We start from the raw sequence: 18055 nt of genomic DNA, 5'->3' as shown, positions 1-18055 counted from the left end.
CAACCTAAGGTCATTGCAAGAGATACAATATTAAGCAAGTATTGTACACGTAACCACATTTAGCGAGCAGAGCAAGCTGATGAGCAAGAAGTGCAACTGCATATTAGCACGGGGCAAGAAGCGCGGACTGCGCGGGCAAGAAAACAGGGGCAAGATTCGGAGAAAGCTGCAGCAAGCTAGACAAATTTCAAGATGTTTCTGACCGTGAGATGCGGTCGATAAAATGTAGGAAAATAAGGATTCTGATCTTCATAACACAACCAATAAACAGTACAGAAAATTAAAGCAATTGACACTAGTGTCAAGCACTGTCAACTGCAAGCGACCAGCGGTACATTAATATTCTAATTTCTATTGCTACAATGCTTATTTTCCTGGGGTGACAATCAACGGCGACCTTTTGGACAAAGAAACTGCGATTTACCGCGCGGAAATTGAAGGGGACACGAGCTTCACCTTTGTACTGCGCAAGCCGCGAAGTCAATTGCGTTCTCGTTGTGGTAAGGCGTGCGAAGATGGGATGGGGCTCCCGCTTAATGGTTATACGCTCCCTGACAACGTATGAGCCTTGTGTTTGTGCTAGCCACATTTCGACGACGGGTCGGGTGTGCGGTTGCCGGCTTCCCCGGATTTCCAAGGCAGGCTGACCAGGACAGTTTTTTATTAACGAGCAATCAACACCTTTTGCTTTATTAGAAACTGCGCTTACTGCCGGTGTACGAGTGCGACCGTTTGAACCCGTCTGACGCGGTGTGCAATATCTAATTATTAGGGTCCACGGTCCACACCACGGTCGTACTTTTTCGAAGCGATATGTAACACTGCGATGCGCGTGCAAATGGTGCAAATCTCGGAATCCTAAAACTGCCGCAAGGCGAAAACGAGGTCGGAAAAGTAACGCTGGCCATTCTGTCTCTCCGAACGTTGCTGTACTGTTTATAATTACGTATGTCGAAACGAAAAAAAATGGCGTAAAGTTGCCCTTTCAATGTTAAGTGCTAACCACTTCGTTTCCTGCCAGACATTGGATTTCCGTTAATTCCGTTGGGTTCTGGGCTCTCACATGCAGTCAGTGTAATTAAACTGGAATAAATAATAGGAAGTTAGTAACAATAAGTATTTTAATTTCTTGACGTACTAAACTTGTAGCACTTCATGTACACATAGTACTGCACATGTACCGTACTAAAAAGCATCGCAACGGTGCACCAAGACAGGTGAACAGGTGTGTTGCTAATTTGCTATGTCCGACTTCTACAGTTCTATACCTGGTATTGAATACAGTACGTTCTTGGCTCATACGGTCATACCGGTAGTCTATTAATCCGGGTATTAAATTAATAAAATGACTGTACGAGTTTACTCGTTTAAGAGTTTACTTGTTAAGTATTTAATTAATGTAGCCGCTGTAGACGATGCAGCACAATCCATACCGGTTCTTATCACTTTCGAATTTCGACTTTTTACTTGACTGACCATGGTTGCAATGCCAAAAAACGCCCGCCTCACGGCTAATATTAGTCTTTGCTCTTACAAAGCAATAAAATGTGCTCTCTAGGCAACAATGCACATGAGATAATCGACCCACCATGTGCGTTTGACGCTTTTGGAGGTGAACAGAAGGAAATACTGTACTTCTATAGAATCTTGTTTCATACGAGTAGTGCTTGATTATGTTACATACTCGTATCGGCATGAGGAGTAAGAACGCAGGTACGTAGTCTTCCATATAATTATAGAATTAAAAAATTATTTAGTTCGTTTGTAGAGAAAAACCATTGTCGCATAGAAAGATAGAATTAATAAATAATATGAGTTAATAGTGTAATTATGGTATGGTCCGTATGGATTACTATGGAACTACAATAATATTACAGATATTTATTTTAATTGAATATACATGAAAATGTTCAAACCAACATAGGCTTTACAGATAGTGTTCGCTTCACAGGTACTGTAATGTAAAATGTGTAAACACACTGATACAGTAACTAACCATGAGAAATATGTAAGTGTAGCATAATAGCGTTAGTCGTCTAAAACGTATTTTTGGGAAATACTACTCAGTGGGTAAGAAAATTTAATAATTAGTGCACTTCACAATAATTAGTGTATTTTATTTTTTTCACGGTACAACACTTTAACACGGTGTAGACTTGACAGTTGACTCACTGTATTAAAGCGTCCAAGTACAATATTTTTCCTGTGCATAGTCTGTATCTTCGAAATTTTGTTTTGGTCTTTCACTTTATACCTGCATTACGATCCACGTATGGCTGAATATCGATCTATTGAAAACCGCATTTAACGCTTTATGACAATATGACTAGAAGAAAAAATAGCAGTTGTAAGTTGTTGTTCTGTTGCTATTTAAAAGCTTATTAGTCTATTTTTATTGCCATTAGTGTTCCTACGGTTGATGCACTTTTCCCACGTACTCTGAAAATTTTTTAAGGGTAAGAGTCAGCTTATGGTTAGACTTACAATTAGAGACAGCGAATGAGCTTATACTGTACTTGCAGCCATTCGCTCGGTGTGCTCGTAGACTCGTAGTGAATTGTTGTGATCTGTGTAACTGATTATGTTTGCAAACGGGAGGGACCTTTTATGTGTCATTCAGATTCTACTACATATTTTCAGACTCAATCATACGGCGTTTGGAAATCGGAGAGTAAATCTGTTGTCAAACGCTTACTGATAAGCACGTTTTACTGCCAGTTGGCAGATTGACATATTCGTCAACCACATCCGATGGCTGAACTGTACATTGTTGGCAGCTGCTGTTAGCGTAAATGGTCGGCTGCCTGGCGAGACAGATCCGGATCGCGATCGGTGATCCTTGAAAGTAGAGCTTGGTGCGCGTGTGTTGATAAGTGTTCCAAGACAGTCCAGCAAAAATGTCGTGGATCAGAGGATCGTGGCTGATTTTGTTCTTGCACGTGGCCTACGGCCGCGATAATATTACGGTTACTCAAGCTTCCGATGTGGATTACACTCCTTATCTATCCCACTTAACACCCATGGGCAACCGGACAATGGCACGATTTGATCCCAAAGGAATGCAGGCACTGTATTTTATCACCAATATGTTTATTGAATATGTTGGAAGTGGACTACGGAAGAACATACCTGCTGGTAAATAACAATCTGCTCGAATGACAGGCATTGACAGCTCGATAAAGTTGTTTTAAGATCCTAATTGCCCAGGTGTTAGTTACTTCGTAAACTGTTTACGGTAAACAGTTAAATTCTCCCATTTCCAGGGACTCTGGTTGTCAGCATTTTGGGTTTCAGGAAAGTTAAATTAAAGACGTCTTTGAACTTTTGATAGGACTCGTCGAACGGCTCTTTTTGAATTTTTGGCCTTGTTACGAATTTGCTTTTTAATTTTTAACTGAATCTGTAAATGTAGTCAATCTAGTCATGCCTGTTTGATTCGTCATGTTGGTGTAGATGCCTATTACCTACTCGTAGGCTTGAATGTAGATCTGTTACCTAATTGTAGTTGGATTCGTATTAATTGTGAATGTTTTTGCTAAGGGTATTGTAATTCTGGTATTATTAAGCACTGTTATTTTCAGACTACTATTTTCAGACTCAATCATACGGCGCTTGGAAATCGGCGCTTGGTTTTTTTTTTGTTATTATTAAAAGGATAACAGTGGTGCGATAATGTCTCATCCGCTAAATTTGCCATGGCCAAATGATTTTGAAAGGCAAAGAGGATATTCAGAAAGTGTTTGCTTTGACCCAAAACACTTCAGAATTACCTGTTGAAAATCCATGAGAAAGTATTGCCAATTTTGCTCTGGGTTTGGCCACTTGTGTGGGTTGGAACTATGTGCTTTGCAGCTTTTCATTAACTGCGTCGAAAATCTGATTATTGTAAAATATATTTGCGGTCACGAAGTCGATCGTTTAAATAATTAGAGTAGACCGATACAATTGTTTCAGGTTGCGTCGGTTTTCGGCCTTTTGGTGTCCTGACTAGAATATATACTAACAATAAAGTATGATGTACAGTACGTGTTATATTAATTAATGACTAAATTTACTCCAGCCTTCAGTTACTTATAATTAAGTGAACTTGTATTATTATTGTTATTCGTACGCACGAAACAATTGGGATCGATACATTATTCTCTTTTTTCAGAACTTATTCCGGCAGAAGATGGAAATATTGGTGATGTTTATAATTATGTGAAAGAAGTAAGATAGCACTTGACTAAAATAATTCCTGTAAGAAAGGTGGAAAGATTGGGACTTTTTGTAGTGGCTGTCATTCGAAAAAGGAATTGTGATTTGTGCTGGGATCGGCATCGGGTTAGCGATATTAATTCCCGTTTTGGGCTTAATTTTTTGGTGCTGCCGTTGTTGTGGTCGTTGTGGTGCTAATCCGGCAAAGACGGACAAAGGCAGTGATTCTTGCCAGTGCGGAACGCTCACGTTGCTGTTCGTTTTACTTTGCCTTGTCATAACGTACGTACTTACCTATGCAAACTGCTCCTGATTGAGGTGATGAAATTCATAACTTGTAAAACGTTTGAACTCCGAAATTCGCTTTTTGAGATAAACGTTTGACTCGATTTTGAGCAGCTTCGGGGTCGCCTGCGGGTTTATGACGAACGAATACGTTAAAACTGCCGCCAGTAAGCTCAATGATACCGCACAAGATAGCATGGATGATATCCGGGGATACCTTCGCGACGCACAACAGGTTCGTGTCAAGATGACCGTTAAAACGTTTAAGTAATCATTAGCGAGTCTGTTGCAGTTCAAGAGCAACATTTATAGTGGTGCTTTGTACGAAGTTTGTTCGCTGATAGCTTCGTGGTTTTATGATGAACGGATTCCTGATTAGTTTGAAGTTAGTTATTCCAGAACCGTGCATTCTCCCATTTTTGCAGCATTCCACCCACGTACTTGTGACTAACTTCAAAGATTTGAAAGATCACGTCAAGGATAAGTTGAATGGTGCGAATTGTGGATACTCTGCGTGTTTTGTCAACATTTGTTGTAACTCGGCTTTGTTTATATAGATATTCAAACCGAGTCGGCGACCATGTTCGACCGAGGGTTGAAAAGCGTCGGCGCTGAAAGTATTCTCGACATTGCTGACAGTGCGTGTGTGATTTATAGTTGTATCGATAAAATAAAAGCGAAGGACTTGTATTAAATGTAATATCCAAATCCGAGCATTATGTACTATATAAGTATTATTTTACAGTTTTATACTTATTTCCGTAAGAATGTGGTTGTCAACTCACTTGTCATTTATTATGAACAGGTTTGGTGGAAGCGGATGAGGATATTAATACGCTAAACGCATCGTTTGATCGCTTGAGAAATCTTGAAAAGATCCTGCTGCAAAACATAACTGATGTGCAGCAGAATATCAACCTTGTTGCTCAAGGGTGTCGAATGAAAACCGGAAATGCAAATCTCTGCAATCAGTATTCGGCGGCTGCTGACAATCTCACTGTCGTTATTAATTACAGTGATGTAAGTCGTCTTACAACTAGTACTACGGTTAAAAGAAGAATTTGGAAGATGTGGGAGAAGATTCATTAAATTTAGAAGAATTCAGTCGCCACTTATGTATTGACGAAGAGTCACTGTTTTTGCAGCTCTTCTTGTCCACTGGTCTCAGAGAATTCGAAACGAAAATGAATACGCAAGTGATTGAGCAGATAAAAAAGGTATTTTTGCGGTAATATGCATGTTATTTTTTGTCGACGAGGAACATTGTTATTTTCTTTATGCGACTGACCTCAGGGCCGTACGAAAGTTAGAGATTTGGGGAAAACGTTGAACGAAGAACTTCAGAAAGGCTCCGAAACCGTGATTAATAAACTGAACGAAGCTCATGTTCAAGTTTTGGATTTAGAGAACAGAATTCGATCAGAAGCGACGAAAGCCCAGGTTAGTTCTGGTAGCATCATCCGTTGCATGCCAGCGAACAGAGTGTTATATCATTGCTTCGTTAGTTTAAAAATCTGTCATTTCAAGTAAACGCTCCATATATCTGTACCACGGTATATTTATCTCTTATATACCTTGTCTGTACATTTGTGGTTGAAAGTGTTGTAACCCGTATAATATTATCTGTTTGTTGTAGGATTACTTGAACCGAATGGATCTGAGCCCATACCACGCATACATCTTCCAGTACAACGACTATCTGTAAGGGCTTCCGTAGCACTTGACTCACGAGTTTTGTACTAAGACAAAGTTCTTCAGCTATTATACTTTTGCAGCTATTATACTAAACTTGGAATTAGCGTGTTTGTTCTATCCGTTCTGGTGTTCTTCATTCTTGGAGCGTTGTTCGGAATTTGTGGTGCACGGTCCGGGACCTTATATGAAGATCCCTTCTGTAATAAGGGAAAGGGGTCCTGTTTGTTAATGTGGTGAGAGTGTAGCTTATTGATGTGTTCGTTAACCTTTGTAAACATCAATACATCTCTATCACAGCGGTGTCGGCTGGATTTTCCTGCTCTACTTGGTTGTTATGCTGTGCATCACTTTGTTATTCATTGCGGGAACGAACATCCAGCTATTAGGATGTGACACACTGGCCAATCCATCAGCCAATAATCATCTCAGAGTGGCGGCAGGACTGTTACATCAGTATGGTCTTACCAGTCGGCATCTCCGGGACATTCCTGGAAAATTACGGTATGTTGCTGCTAGTTTGTTTCATGTTGATAATGCGCACATGCAGAATTGGAGTTAAACACACGTTTCGTTGCCCTTTGCACACAAAGAAATGTGGGGCGGACGATTGTTGCTTTCATGGGAATATTTGTACGGCCCCTCGAACTAATTGAGAAAATATTGGTACCAGGGTACTGCAGCTGATTTGTGCGAAGGTGAAGATTTCAGTTCACGGTGACTGATTTAACTTGCGTGATTCTTTTCATACCTTGGGCGCATTCGAATTCGTTCTTTGAACCTTCAACATTTAAGCACCTCGTATTTAATTTATCATGAGAAATAGTGTTGGCTGCTGTAACAAGTTTCAGCTACCGGCTAATTAAAAAATGATTTTTGTTTTAACTTGATATCGAATGCCCTTTCGAAAAAATTTGGTAAATGTTCCTTAGGAAAATAATTTTGTTTATGCTTTATTAGCCTTTATACCGTGTTACCTTGTACCGACTTGTGACACTTTGGCAGGCGTATTAGTTAACCTGGGTTATGAGTTTAGGTGTCGTTTTGAAGCGAGTGAAAGTTTACGTAGTGCCCGTCATACCGTACTATGCTGTTACCTTTGCAATACGTCATGTTTTTGATTTATAGAAAATGCCATGAGGACAAGTCAATTTATGAAGTGCTAGATCTGAATTCGACATTTGAAGTGGAAGAGAAGATGCAGAAACGTTTAGCGGACATCGATGTTATGGCAGATGTCCAGGTTATTGTCGATGACGCCTCCCGAAAAGTCCGTGATATCACGTTTTTGACGGATGCAGAAAAGATTTCACTTATAAATTTGGCTCAAAGTCCTGGTGTTCGTGATTTTCGTCTGGATTCTATAAATGAGAAGGTACTCCATGAAAAGGCTTGAAAAAACCACAGCATAATACATTTAGTTTTACCAGATAATTAAATTTTGGAGGTGTTTCAATCGTGAATTGTTTTAGCTTCAGTCAGAAACCATCATAAAAGGTTCGGTCAAAGCAATTATGGACAACATCTCTCCAACAATGAGTTCGGTGGGTTATACGTGTGTTTTCGTCAGAATTTTGAAATGCTCATTTTGCTGATCTACTATGGGCATCGTGGGGTGTAGGATCCGCCAACTCAATCCCGTTTATGGGACATCCGTAGAGAACTTGGCTTTATCAACGATACAATTTCGGTCATGGAAGAAGAAAAGGTGACATTGTTTTTTAAGTACGATTATTTCTGACGGCTGATCCATGATTGGCTTTATAGGTGAAGGCATTCCGAGTTACTCAGAGCTTGGGAAAACTTCTGGGTGATGGCAATGTGGCAGCTCGAATCTTGCATTTTGTCAACGCTACGGACGTTACTCAAAAGCGCCTCGAGGAAACAGCCGAGCCGATGATCCGATGGGTACCCATAAAGTTGCTTCACATTTGTGGCTCAGAACCTTTTACGAGATGTTGCAGATTGCCAATGAAACGGTGGATGGATTGCATAAGAACATCCAAGATTATATGAACTTTTCCATCGGTCAGGTATGTAATTTGTACCAAGGATGTTTGCTTTGCGAGTATTGGATGATTATTGATATCACTGGTTGTGTGAATGCTCGCGTGCACGGAATACGCTTAGTGTGAATCCGTCTGTTCAACTGTGTAGGTGCGAAATGAAATCGGTCGGTGTGGACCGGCCAGTTTGGCGATTAACTCCACTGTCCGGCTAATCTGCAAAGATGTTCTCTACCCATTTGTAAGTGCAGCGCTACGGCTTGAAGTTTTTGTTTTTGAGCTTTAGTCAGATAACGCTACAGTCACACATTTTCTAACAATTTTCATAAAGCGGCGAATGATAACTGCAAATTTAAAGTGATAGTTCACACCGTGCCGTTCATGTAGAATGCGGAAATGAGGTTTTTTATTTCAGTTTGAAGATGCTGAAAATTGAAGAAGTAAACAGAATTCGCTACTTTAAGCTATGAATAATTATGAATTGTTTTTAGAACGGTTTCTGGCTTAGCGTCGGTTGGTGCTTGATACTTTTCATACCATGTCTACTTATTGCTCTTGCCCTCGCATGGCATTATCGGGTTCCTGAAAGTTTTCGGTCCAGTTCAAGTGACAGGTACTGTAGCTAGTTTTATTCATTGACAGTGATGCTGATCGGATCTTGTTTTTCTTTAGTGACTTTGAACCGCAAACTGAAATCGATACGATACCACTTGCTCATCGCAGGTAGGTCACCCAATCCGTTGTGAAACTGTCGTATCTCGAATATCAGATAGACATATTATACAAGTACATATTTATTGAGTTTGTGTGTGTTTTCTTCCTGTCCGTAACAGGAAACGTGTCCATCCTTCCAGCTCAAGCAATGCTACATACGACTCCCGTGCTCGTCAAAGCAAGGCCACACAGTGGGCATTTCATAATGCTTTCAAACAGCCACCCGGCTATTACCCCGTCCGTAAAGCGTCTCAAAGTTTTCCCTCGGCTCCGCTGTCCGACGAAAATTTGTACACTCGACCTCCATCATATTACTATCCTGGATCTACAAGTTGAAGAGTGGAATGTGAGATCCAGAATTAAGCAGTTGTTGTTGCTGGTCTGGGATTACGTAAAGAAGTGCTTGGAATCGGCAGGGAAGCGGCAGCTCGTTTATACAGAAATATCTGTGATTGGCTTGTGTTTTTTGTTTTCATTTGGGTCACCATTGTGTCCAAATATGAGAAGAAATTTGTTCCATGCATGCAGGCTGCACTGTGATTTGTTTGCAAGTCACAAAAGAAATTTGTTTTGCTGTTCTTTCCTTTTTTGTTGAGTTTCCTTTTGGTGCCGTGGTATGTTGATTTTGTTTCGGTAGATAGGGCTGTATAAATGGATGTACATACAAACAATGCGAAATCTCAAAGGGGCACACCCATTGCTCCAGTAATAATATTTGTGGTTTTCGATGGAATTTTTTTGTTGATCGCAGTGTATAATCCAAATAAAAAAGTTACTACCAGCATTTTGTTACTTTCGATACTTACTTTTCTGCAGATGGGTAGTCTACAGTGTTGGCCCGTTTTTTGACGGGACCGGAAATTACGGGAAAGTCTCCAGTTCCGTTACCCGTTTCCGTAGAAAAACGGGAACGGGTCAGACGTCTTACGGAACGGAACCGGCCGGGAACTGAACGGCTGTTCCTACGGGAAAATTCCCGTTTCCGTTGATAAAAAAAATTTACAGATGAAAATTACGAAATCACAGTCATGCTATGAATTTACGATTGCCTAATGGCTGATGTAGTTAGGGTGGGTCTCAGATTGGAAGCGAATCTAGAGATGATACAGCAATTCCCACCTCGCGAGGTGCCTTCGCGTACCGTATCTGTAGGCGCGGTCACTGCAAACAGCCACCTCGGGCGGTTAAGCAACCGTACCATAGCGAGATTCGCGTCGAATCTGAGGCCCACCCTTAGCATTTACGGTAAGTACTAACTGTACGCAAGTATTAGTAGACCCTGTACACTGAAGCTGGCTGAAGTAGCAGGGGCTGAAAAAACCCGAGCTTTTTACATGTTAGCAACCCGGTATATTCTGCTTTATATAATTAAAATAATTGTGATACTAGTACAAACCGATTCAATGAAAACTAAAATCGTTGAAACTAGTAGAATGCATGTAAGATTCGCCTCGCACACCGTCCTCTTCCTGTTGATCCTTTTGTGTTTGTTTGAACATTTATTGGTATTTATCAGTTTATGGATCATCAGAAGTGACAGGGCAAGTTTTTACTACGAAATGTAGTGATCTCTGTAGGTAATTTTAATTTTGTTAGGAAGTGAGCAAAATATGAGAAAATCGAAGTATTTAGTCTGCTCATTAAAAGCTGTTCGTGGCCGCAAGTTTTTAATTTTGCTGTACATTGTCTTCTGGATACTGTTCATTTCTGCACCGAGTTTGCTCGGGGTCTACTAATCAATATTATCAGGTCCGTCGCGAGGGAAAAAACGGAGGGAAAAAAACGAGAAAATGGTGCGCCGGGAGCTAGCGTAACTGGCGCTGGCTCAAAAAAATCGAACTGGCGTTGGCGCTTTGGCTGGCGCACCGAAAATAACAATAGAAAGCGTAGAAAAGTGCGTTTTTTGAGCCGCTTTTCTACGATTTTTTTGAATTTTTGAGCGATTTTCGAACTGGCGCGCGACCGCGCGCTCCCCCTATCATCGGACTTCGCGACGGCCCTGAATATTATTATCCGTGCAAGCCGACTGTTGATTGCCTTTTACAAGCAGGTTTTGAAATTACAGTAATAATAGTATACCTAAACTAAAACCGCGGAAAAATTTTTTTGTAATTTTTCATTTCAAATTTTTTTTGAAAAATTTTAAAAACGGGCGCCGGGTCGGGAAACGGCGGCGTTTTGGTAAACGGTACGGTAAACGGGACGTGAAGGCCGGCTAACGGGACGGTAACGGGCCGGGAGCCGAAATTTTGAAACGGGCCAATACTGGTAGTCTAACGCACCACAAAATTTTCCGCTTTCTGCAGTTATACTCGTACCATACAGTCACACCCAAATTTGGGCGGGAAATTATCCACGTGGATAATGATGCGTCCTAACTTTCAAACTGCCAATTCTTTGTTGACCTGGCTAGATAAAAATAAAAAAATACGATTTGGTACTGTATACACTAACGTTAACAGTAAGTACAAGCACGTAGCTAATGTAAGTTCCAGATCTAGAGTAATAGTAACAGAGTTTCTTAAAGTGCGTAGCAGTTATTGTCGTCGCGAGAACCTTTTCTCCGAAAAGAAAATGGAAAACTACGCAAAAATGCAAGCAACACTAGAAAGCGTGTAGAACAGCGGCTCAAAAAGCCATTATTCTACGATTTTCACAAATTTTGAGCCAGTTTCCGACTGCGCCGTCGGAGGGGTCACAGCCAGGGACCCTACCCTATGTGCGACTAACAGTTATCGTATGCGCAATGCGCAATGGAGAAACGGGGAGAACCAGCCTGCGTTGCGAAGCCAGTTGACTTCCCAAACACGACGGTATAAAGAAGTGGTAGAATCGCTAGCGGGCTGATCACTGATGTCCTGATGATTGCCGGTTTCTTACCCAGGATGGAGCCAAATGGTTTATCCGTAAAAGACCGGATGCCAGTACACTCCTCCCGTGAGAGCGTTGTAAACCACTGGTCATCGATGTGACCAATGACCACACTATTAATGCCGACGTCGCAGGAGAAATGGTCGAAACAGGGAAAGTGTCAAGTTGGTAAACCGTAACACATACAGTACAAGGCTTCTGTAATTTTTTAACCGCGATATCACACTTCGTGCTAGTAAGTGGTAGCTTATATAAGTCATATTAGGAATCTCGGGTCGTGGGAGAAGGTAAAATGCTCGCCGGCAAAAGTGAAAAAATATACGAGTAGCCGATATTACGGAACAGGAACGATCGAGGTTGTTATTCTGGCGGCTCTATCGACTGCCCATTCACTGCATTCAGTCAAGAGGAAATGTCGATTGCGTAAGGGAAAGTTGAGAACTCTCCGTGAGTTTCTATATAAGAAATTCGAAATTTTAAGTTTAATGCTTTTCTAAACGTGCCTACCTGCAATCTTTTGTAAGTTTGTAACAATAAAAAGGGAGGCGGTACAACACAGCAGCGCCAGATCTTGATAAGTGGATGGTATCTTTTATTAAGTTAAAAGAAGTATGTTATAATGTGAAGAAGCCGTCATCGTCTAGTGGTTAGGACACCACGTTGTGGCCGTGGCAACCTCGGTTCGATTCCGAGTGACGGCATTTTTTGGTTTCAGATTGTTTGTTTTTGCTGAATGCGTTTGTTAACAAACTTAATTATATGAATCCCGAATTTTCTTCTTCGAAATTTAAAATATTCGTTGACAAAATTATTTTTTAACGGTTCGATACAGCGGCACCGCAGTTCATATTCACCAGTTCTAACTGTAAGCTCACTTCCGACTGCTGCCGAATATCAATAGCAGCAGGGAAGCAAATATGGTTAGCCTAACCATAAGCCGGGTAACTTCTATGCGTTCGGGTTATGGATTACGTAACAATCATGCGGTAAATTTCGTTGAACGCGTACTCGTATCTCTTGAAGAATAATTCCTATGGTTGCTTATGTGAAAATTCCTCAGAAGTTTCTGTCAGGGCCGTGATGCCAAGAGCGGCACGTGAACGTTGATGCAAAGTAACGGTGAATCACAAGTAGATATGCCGTACAAGATGCTTGCACCCGTTTTTAATGCGTAATGCAGTAATAATTTTGTACTTCGCAATATCTACAGTACGTATATGCTTATTGCTTCTACACACACACGGCTGTGCTTATTTAAATCATTACTGTAATGTTGTAGGATTTAAATGTTACATTTCCGCAAAGCCGCGATACTACACACTTCTGTTGCATTTTACTTGCATATACTGTTTTCTCGTTACGAAATGATTTTATAAAAAAGTAAAACGTAGAGGATAGAAGTATTGGATTAACGATTGCTGACTGTCGAGTCGTCGACTGATAAATGGCGACTTCACGATAGAAAATTAATCATGTAAGTACAGTATTCTTGCTCTTTCGTCGCTGCGGCAGTGTTACTGGTATTGTGTTGGTATTTACGAATTACGATTAATATAATATAGTATCAATTATTATGTACAGTACTTACTACATTAAAATCTACAATATGTATATATTTCGTAAATACGTAAGTACGGTTTTGAATTACTGGAGTAAAATAATGCATGATTGTAGTTATTCATTTTACTGAGGTAAGTGTTGCTTGCTGATGTGAGTAAATTAAAAATTAATATTAATTCTGTATAAATCTTGTGAATAAATTCCGTTTTCCATAATATATATAGATATACAATAGCAACAATATATTTGTGTAAGGCGCAAACACTCCGTAAACGTAATCGGTCAGATGCAGTCAGACCGACTCAGACAAAGATTATTGCTTGGATATCCGTGTTATAATTGTTGTAACTTCGTATTCCCAAATGCTTCTTATCGATCCAGAAAATTAAAATCCTTTGATTTGCATTACTGGTAGATAGATGTGTTGTGTAGTACTTAACTATCTTATTACTGATAATCTCACACAGCATTCTCTTTCAAAATTTTAGCACTTGGATTTGTGAACAGTATACAGATTCGGATGTGCGGGAAGTTCGACTCAATACAAGTAAGCGCCGTGTCAGGATTTAAAAGTTAGAAACTTTGTCGTTTACGCGTCTTTTGTCTCACTTTAAAGGTATTAGCACTGCTCAGTTTTCGGTTTATAACAGTGTTTTTGCTGGTTGTAGCTGCGAAGTTAGGAATATCTCCTTACTTTATCGTGCATGAACTGTTCGATGCCTGATGGCGCAGGAACAGAAGCTAGTGGGATTTGTGAAAGGCTTGGCGCAGCGCTGGACAACCGTTTCTGATTTAGCTCTCATCATTTCTCCAGCCAAACTCAAACCTCGCGTGACCACCGTTCCGTATCTAAAAGATTTCGGTAAAACTGTTGTTGATGGCCTATCGGACGCTGCGCAGAAGTCGAAAAGCTTATCGAATCAGCTGATTGAGAGCACTTCAAAACACCTCTTCCAACCTAAACATGCACCGTCTAATTTATCGAGAGAAGCACGGCGATCCGCATCCACGAAATCCGACAAGAAAACGCCATCTAATGGAGATGAAAAATCCGAGAAAGATGTCCCGTTCGACGAGACAATGCGGGCAGCCTACATGAGCTCGTACAACGATGTGCTTCGTGAAAATTCCCCAAATGGAGAACTGCTTTCATTACGCGACAACGCTGTGAGAAAAGTGGAAGACGACGTGGAGAAACCCACGAAGAAATTATTTTTAAAGGATATTCATCCCACCACTGATGCCATCCCTCCGAAAGCGTCTTCCACTGTGCGACCGGTGATTTCGCAGGCTTCCATCGATACTCGCACTCGTGCACTGATGACGGCTATTAAAAAAGCCAAATCCGACTACAGCAAACTGAGTCGAACGGAAGATTTGACCAATCATCTTCTGCAGTATCCCGATGCCAAAATTGAAGCCATTAAACGCGGAGCGATTTGTTTGTTATTGAGTTTCGTCATGAACGAAGAAACAATTGTAAAAAATCAAGCGCTGATGACTTTGGGATTGTTGGGTTATTCCTTTCCGCCCAATGCGCCAGGACCGCGCATACTGTCGATTGATGGTGGAGGAACTAGGTAAGATGGGGACGGCATCGAACGGGTTCAGTGTGCCATGCAGTAAGAAGTTTAATGGGAAGCACGCTGTAAATGCGTGCGTCAATAATGGCATCGGCTTTCGGGTGAAGGGTGATTGACCTGCCTCGCTTCCGCTGTAAGCTGTCCTAGATTTTGTTAAATTATTTTTATATTGTGCATCAAATACCAGCGAGAGAAGGCCTTTTTGAGAGATAGATGGTTTTTTTAATATGCGAGGGAAAAATACTTAAGACACAACTGATTTCGGGACATCATCGAATAACAGTAGTGACGAGTTTTCCCCGAAATATTTTAGCATGGGACGTTTACGTTTGCGCTCAAATGTCATTTAATATTTACCGTTGACTAGCACAGATTTCCTGTATCTCAAACTTAAATATCAGTCTTATGCTTTCATTTGCACTGTTTACTAGCGTACCTGTTTTACAGCAAGTCGGAACTATAACGAGTTACCGACTACTGTTTTCTGACGCTATACTTTTGTGGTTGCATGTTACTCGTATGGTCGTTTAAGTGAAACACCCGAAATAACATTTTCCACAAACCGATTTTCTTTCGGATTTTTTCCTCGTCCGATTGAGCAGGTTGTACCCTTTACCGAGTACTTGAAATTTTTAAAAAAGCTTGAACGGTTTTCTTGCAAATGAGACGTAAAGAAATCAGTGACGAAAGCGCTTTAGCCACGCCACAAGTGCCACTGCACTACGCTCAAATATTTGCAGTCGCCGCCATCCATGGGGGGCTGTTAGTTCAGTTCAGGTAAATTTATGTTCAATTGAACTTTTTCTTCGTTTGTTTGAAGTTGGTGTCTTCAAACTGTATTCGTTTTGGTCTAAATAGACATCTCACATGGCGATGGTACAGCCGCCCATGGATGGCGGTGACTGCAAATATTTGAGCGTAGTGCAGTGGCACTTGTGGCGTGGCTAAAGCGCTTTCGTCACTGATTTCTTTACGTCTCATTTGCAAGAAAACGGTTCAAGCTTTTTTAAAAATTGCAAGTACTCGGTAAAGGGTACAACCTGCTCAATCGTATGAGGAAAAAATCCGAAAGAAAATCCGTTTGTGGAAAATGTTATTTCGGGTGTTTCACTTCACTTAAACGACCATCGCTCATTCACTTACCATAGTGTTTCACTTAAACGACCATACGAGTAGGTGTTTAATTTTCTGTGGTATAACACTATGTATTTTTATATTTGCAGAGGATTAGTCGCACTGGAAATATTGCGGGAACTGGAAAATCTCACAGGAAAAGCGCCATGTGATCTTTTTGATTATTTCATTGGAGTCAGTACCGGTGCCGTGGTAGTTACGATGCTTACTGCTTTCAAATTATCCGCTGAAGAATCTCTGGAGTTTTATAAGAAAACATGTATTTCACTTTTTGCTCGTGATACACTGAAAGGTGCAAGAAGACTGATACTGAGCCATGGATATTATGACACTACTGCGTGGGAAACAGTTCTACGGTAAGATACAAGATTACTTACAATGTTACATAATCAGAAATTCTTCAGTTTTCGAAAGCATTTCGAAATCGGAACTACAATACTAGTACAGTTTTCTGCCTTCCATAAATATCCCACGCCGGAGGTACTAGCACCAATAAGATAACGTTTTTAGGAAGCATAACGATAAAATTGATAATAAAATATAAGTAAATATTACAATATTGAACCACAAAAGTTAATGACGCCGTGGTCAGGCAAGAAAAATAAAATTAACCGGTCGTTGTTTGTGCAGGAAAAACATGGGAGAGAAGATGATGGTCGACTTGTCTCGTGATCCTCGTGGCATCCGCTTGGCAGCGATTTCGACAAAAATAGATGAGCCAGATTGCCTTCCGTTTGTCTTTCGCAGCTACGGGCTTCCACCGGGCTCAGTTTCGCATTACGAAGGTTCCTCCAAATACAAAGTGTGGGAAGCGATGCGTGCTTCTTCGGCTGCTCCCGGTTTCTTTCAGGAATGCAGACTGGATAATGTTATACATCAGGTAATACTGCAGTAATTGTAAGACCATTCCAAGGATTTTGTTCCCGCCTGTAGAACATTTTTGAAGTGCACGGGTTTTGAATTAGCACATCTTCGAAGGAGGTGTCGTAAAACGTTTGCTGAAATATGAAAACTTTGGTTTTTTCTGTGCCTTCATTGGTGTTTGGTATCCTGCAGGATGGCGGGATCCTGAACAACAATCCAACTGCTATTGGAATTCATGAAAGTCGGCTTTTATGGCCGAAAGAAAAGCTCCACACTGTTGTGTCTATGGGAACTGGCCGGTTTAGGAAGAAACAAGAAGTGCAAAACCAGGAAGTTGCCAAAGCTATTGGCTTGACCAGCTGGAGAAGTAAATTAACCAGCATCATAGCGTCAGCTACAGATACGGAGGGCATTCATACCACACTGCAGGATTTGTTGCCACCATCTACATATTTCCGGGTAAATCCCATCCTCTCAGAAGATTTAGGAATGGACATTTCCGATATCAAGAAAATGGATATATTAATTCATGATTCGAGAAAGTTTGTCGAAGATAACCCGGTGCTGATGCGACAAATTGCTGAAAAACTGACAGCACCGCGATCATCTTTACGCAAAGCTAATGATTGGATGCGTTTACAGAAAGATTGTACAGAATTCGCTTACAATGTTTAGTGATCAGATTCAGATTTTTTACAGAGTGGACAGTGTACATACAGTATCACAGGGCCGTTCTTTGACAATATTAAATTAGTAAAGCTGTGACGCGTGATGGTTACCGGTTATGGTGATCAATTTTTTGTTGCTGTGTTTGATGGTTAAACTCGCAACAATGCACATTGCGCATTTTATACTTCTGTACAATATTACAGAAATAAAATCTGCAATTGTTGCGATTGTTTTTTGACTTTTTGCATAGGTACATTGGTTCTGGACTTTCGCTGTGCAGTAGAAACGACCGGCACTGGCATTGAAATCCATGCTAAATAACTTCAAAAAACAAAAACGAAGTTTGCACGCGTGGAAATAGTTGGAGCTAGAATATGTTGCCTTTCCGTGTTGTGGTGACGCTGGCCGTGACGGTACCCACTACCATGTGTGATTACAATCCAAATAAGTAACATCAAAAGTGTTATCTAATCTGCGCTA

General features: G+C 40.8%; 2 protein-coding genes and 1 non-coding gene across 6 annotated transcripts; all 3 read left to right on the top strand.

The window, feature by feature from the left end:
• Positions 1 to 1555: 1555 nt before the first annotated feature.
• LOC129599490 (prominin-1-A-like) lies at positions 1556 to 9671 on the top strand. 3 transcript variants are annotated; one of them, XM_055497740.1, is made up of 22 exons: positions 1556 to 1713; positions 2641 to 3135; positions 4154 to 4209; positions 4274 to 4479; positions 4597 to 4717; positions 4908 to 4974; positions 5040 to 5120; positions 5288 to 5502; positions 5628 to 5699; positions 5776 to 5922; positions 6119 to 6183; positions 6258 to 6410; positions 6475 to 6678; positions 7303 to 7549; positions 7647 to 7718; positions 7796 to 7882; positions 7942 to 8082; positions 8139 to 8207; positions 8332 to 8421; positions 8672 to 8793; positions 8853 to 8903; positions 9014 to 9671. In XM_055497740.1, the coding sequence occupies exons 2-22, from the start codon at positions 2898 to 2900 to the stop codon at positions 9228 to 9230; spliced, it is 2721 nt and encodes a 906-aa protein (XP_055353715.1). In that variant the 5' UTR covers positions 1556 to 1713; positions 2641 to 2897; the 3' UTR covers positions 9231 to 9671. The 3 variants fall into 3 exon arrangements, with proteins under 3 accessions (XP_055353715.1, XP_055353717.1, XP_055353716.1); XM_055497742.1 differs by lacking the exon at positions 1556 to 1713 and adding an exon at positions 2151 to 2347; XM_055497741.1 differs by lacking the exon at positions 1556 to 1713 and adding an exon at positions 2151 to 2456.
• A 2723-nt stretch (positions 9672 to 12394) lies between these two features.
• Positions 12395 to 12466, top strand: Trnah-gug (transfer RNA histidin (anticodon GUG)). Its single transcript has one exon. It is a non-coding gene; the product is annotated as a tRNA-His (tRNA).
• Positions 12467 to 12944: 478 nt separating this feature from the next.
• Positions 12945 to 17810, top strand: LOC129599491 (calcium-independent phospholipase A2-gamma-like). 2 transcript variants are annotated; one of them, XM_055497743.1, is made up of 6 exons: positions 12945 to 13239; positions 13814 to 13872; positions 13994 to 14905; positions 16132 to 16398; positions 16673 to 16922; positions 17099 to 17810. In XM_055497743.1, exons 3-6 carry the CDS (start codon positions 14049 to 14051, stop codon positions 17579 to 17581), a joined length of 1857 nt encoding a protein of 618 aa, XP_055353718.1. In that variant the 5' UTR covers positions 12945 to 13239; positions 13814 to 13872; positions 13994 to 14048; the 3' UTR covers positions 17582 to 17810. The 2 variants fall into 2 exon arrangements, with proteins under 2 accessions (XP_055353718.1, XP_055353719.1); XM_055497744.1 differs by lacking the exon at positions 12945 to 13239 and having other exon boundaries at positions 13416 to 13872.
• Positions 17811 to 18055: the final 245 nt, after the last annotated feature.

This window comes from Paramacrobiotus metropolitanus, unplaced genomic scaffold (genome assembly GCF_019649055.1).
Source record: "Paramacrobiotus metropolitanus isolate TYO unplaced genomic scaffold, Prichtersi_v1.0 Parri_scaffold0000147, whole genome shotgun sequence".
NCBI lineage: Eukaryota > Metazoa > Tardigrada > Eutardigrada > Parachela > Macrobiotidae > Paramacrobiotus > Paramacrobiotus metropolitanus.
The sequence above is the reverse complement of the archived record's forward strand: the minus strand, read 5'-3'. Positions and strand labels throughout refer to the sequence as shown.

Excerpts from the sequence above, each read along its gene's own strand:
- LOC129599490 (XM_055497740.1), top strand. The coding sequence starts at position 2,898 with ATGTCGTGGATCAGAGGATCGTGGCTGATTTTGTTCTTGCACGTGGCC. Across the intron at positions 5,503-5,627 it reads TCGTTATTAATTACAGTGAT|CTCTTCTTGTCCACTGGTCT; the intron begins GTAAGTCGTCTT and ends CTGTTTTTGCAG. Across the intron at positions 7,883-7,941 it reads CGGTCATGGAAGAAGAAAAG|GTGAAGGCATTCCGAGTTAC; the intron begins GTGACATTGTTT and ends TTGGCTTTATAG.
- LOC129599491 (XM_055497743.1), top strand. The coding sequence starts at position 14,049 with ATGGCGCAGGAACAGAAGCTAGTGGGATTTGTGAAAGGCTTGGCGCAG. Across the intron at positions 14,906-16,131 it reads ATTGATGGTGGAGGAACTAG|AGGATTAGTCGCACTGGAAA; the intron begins GTAAGATGGGGA and ends TTATATTTGCAG. Across the intron at positions 16,399-16,672 it reads GCGTGGGAAACAGTTCTACG|GAAAAACATGGGAGAGAAGA; the intron begins GTAAGATACAAG and ends TTGTTTGTGCAG.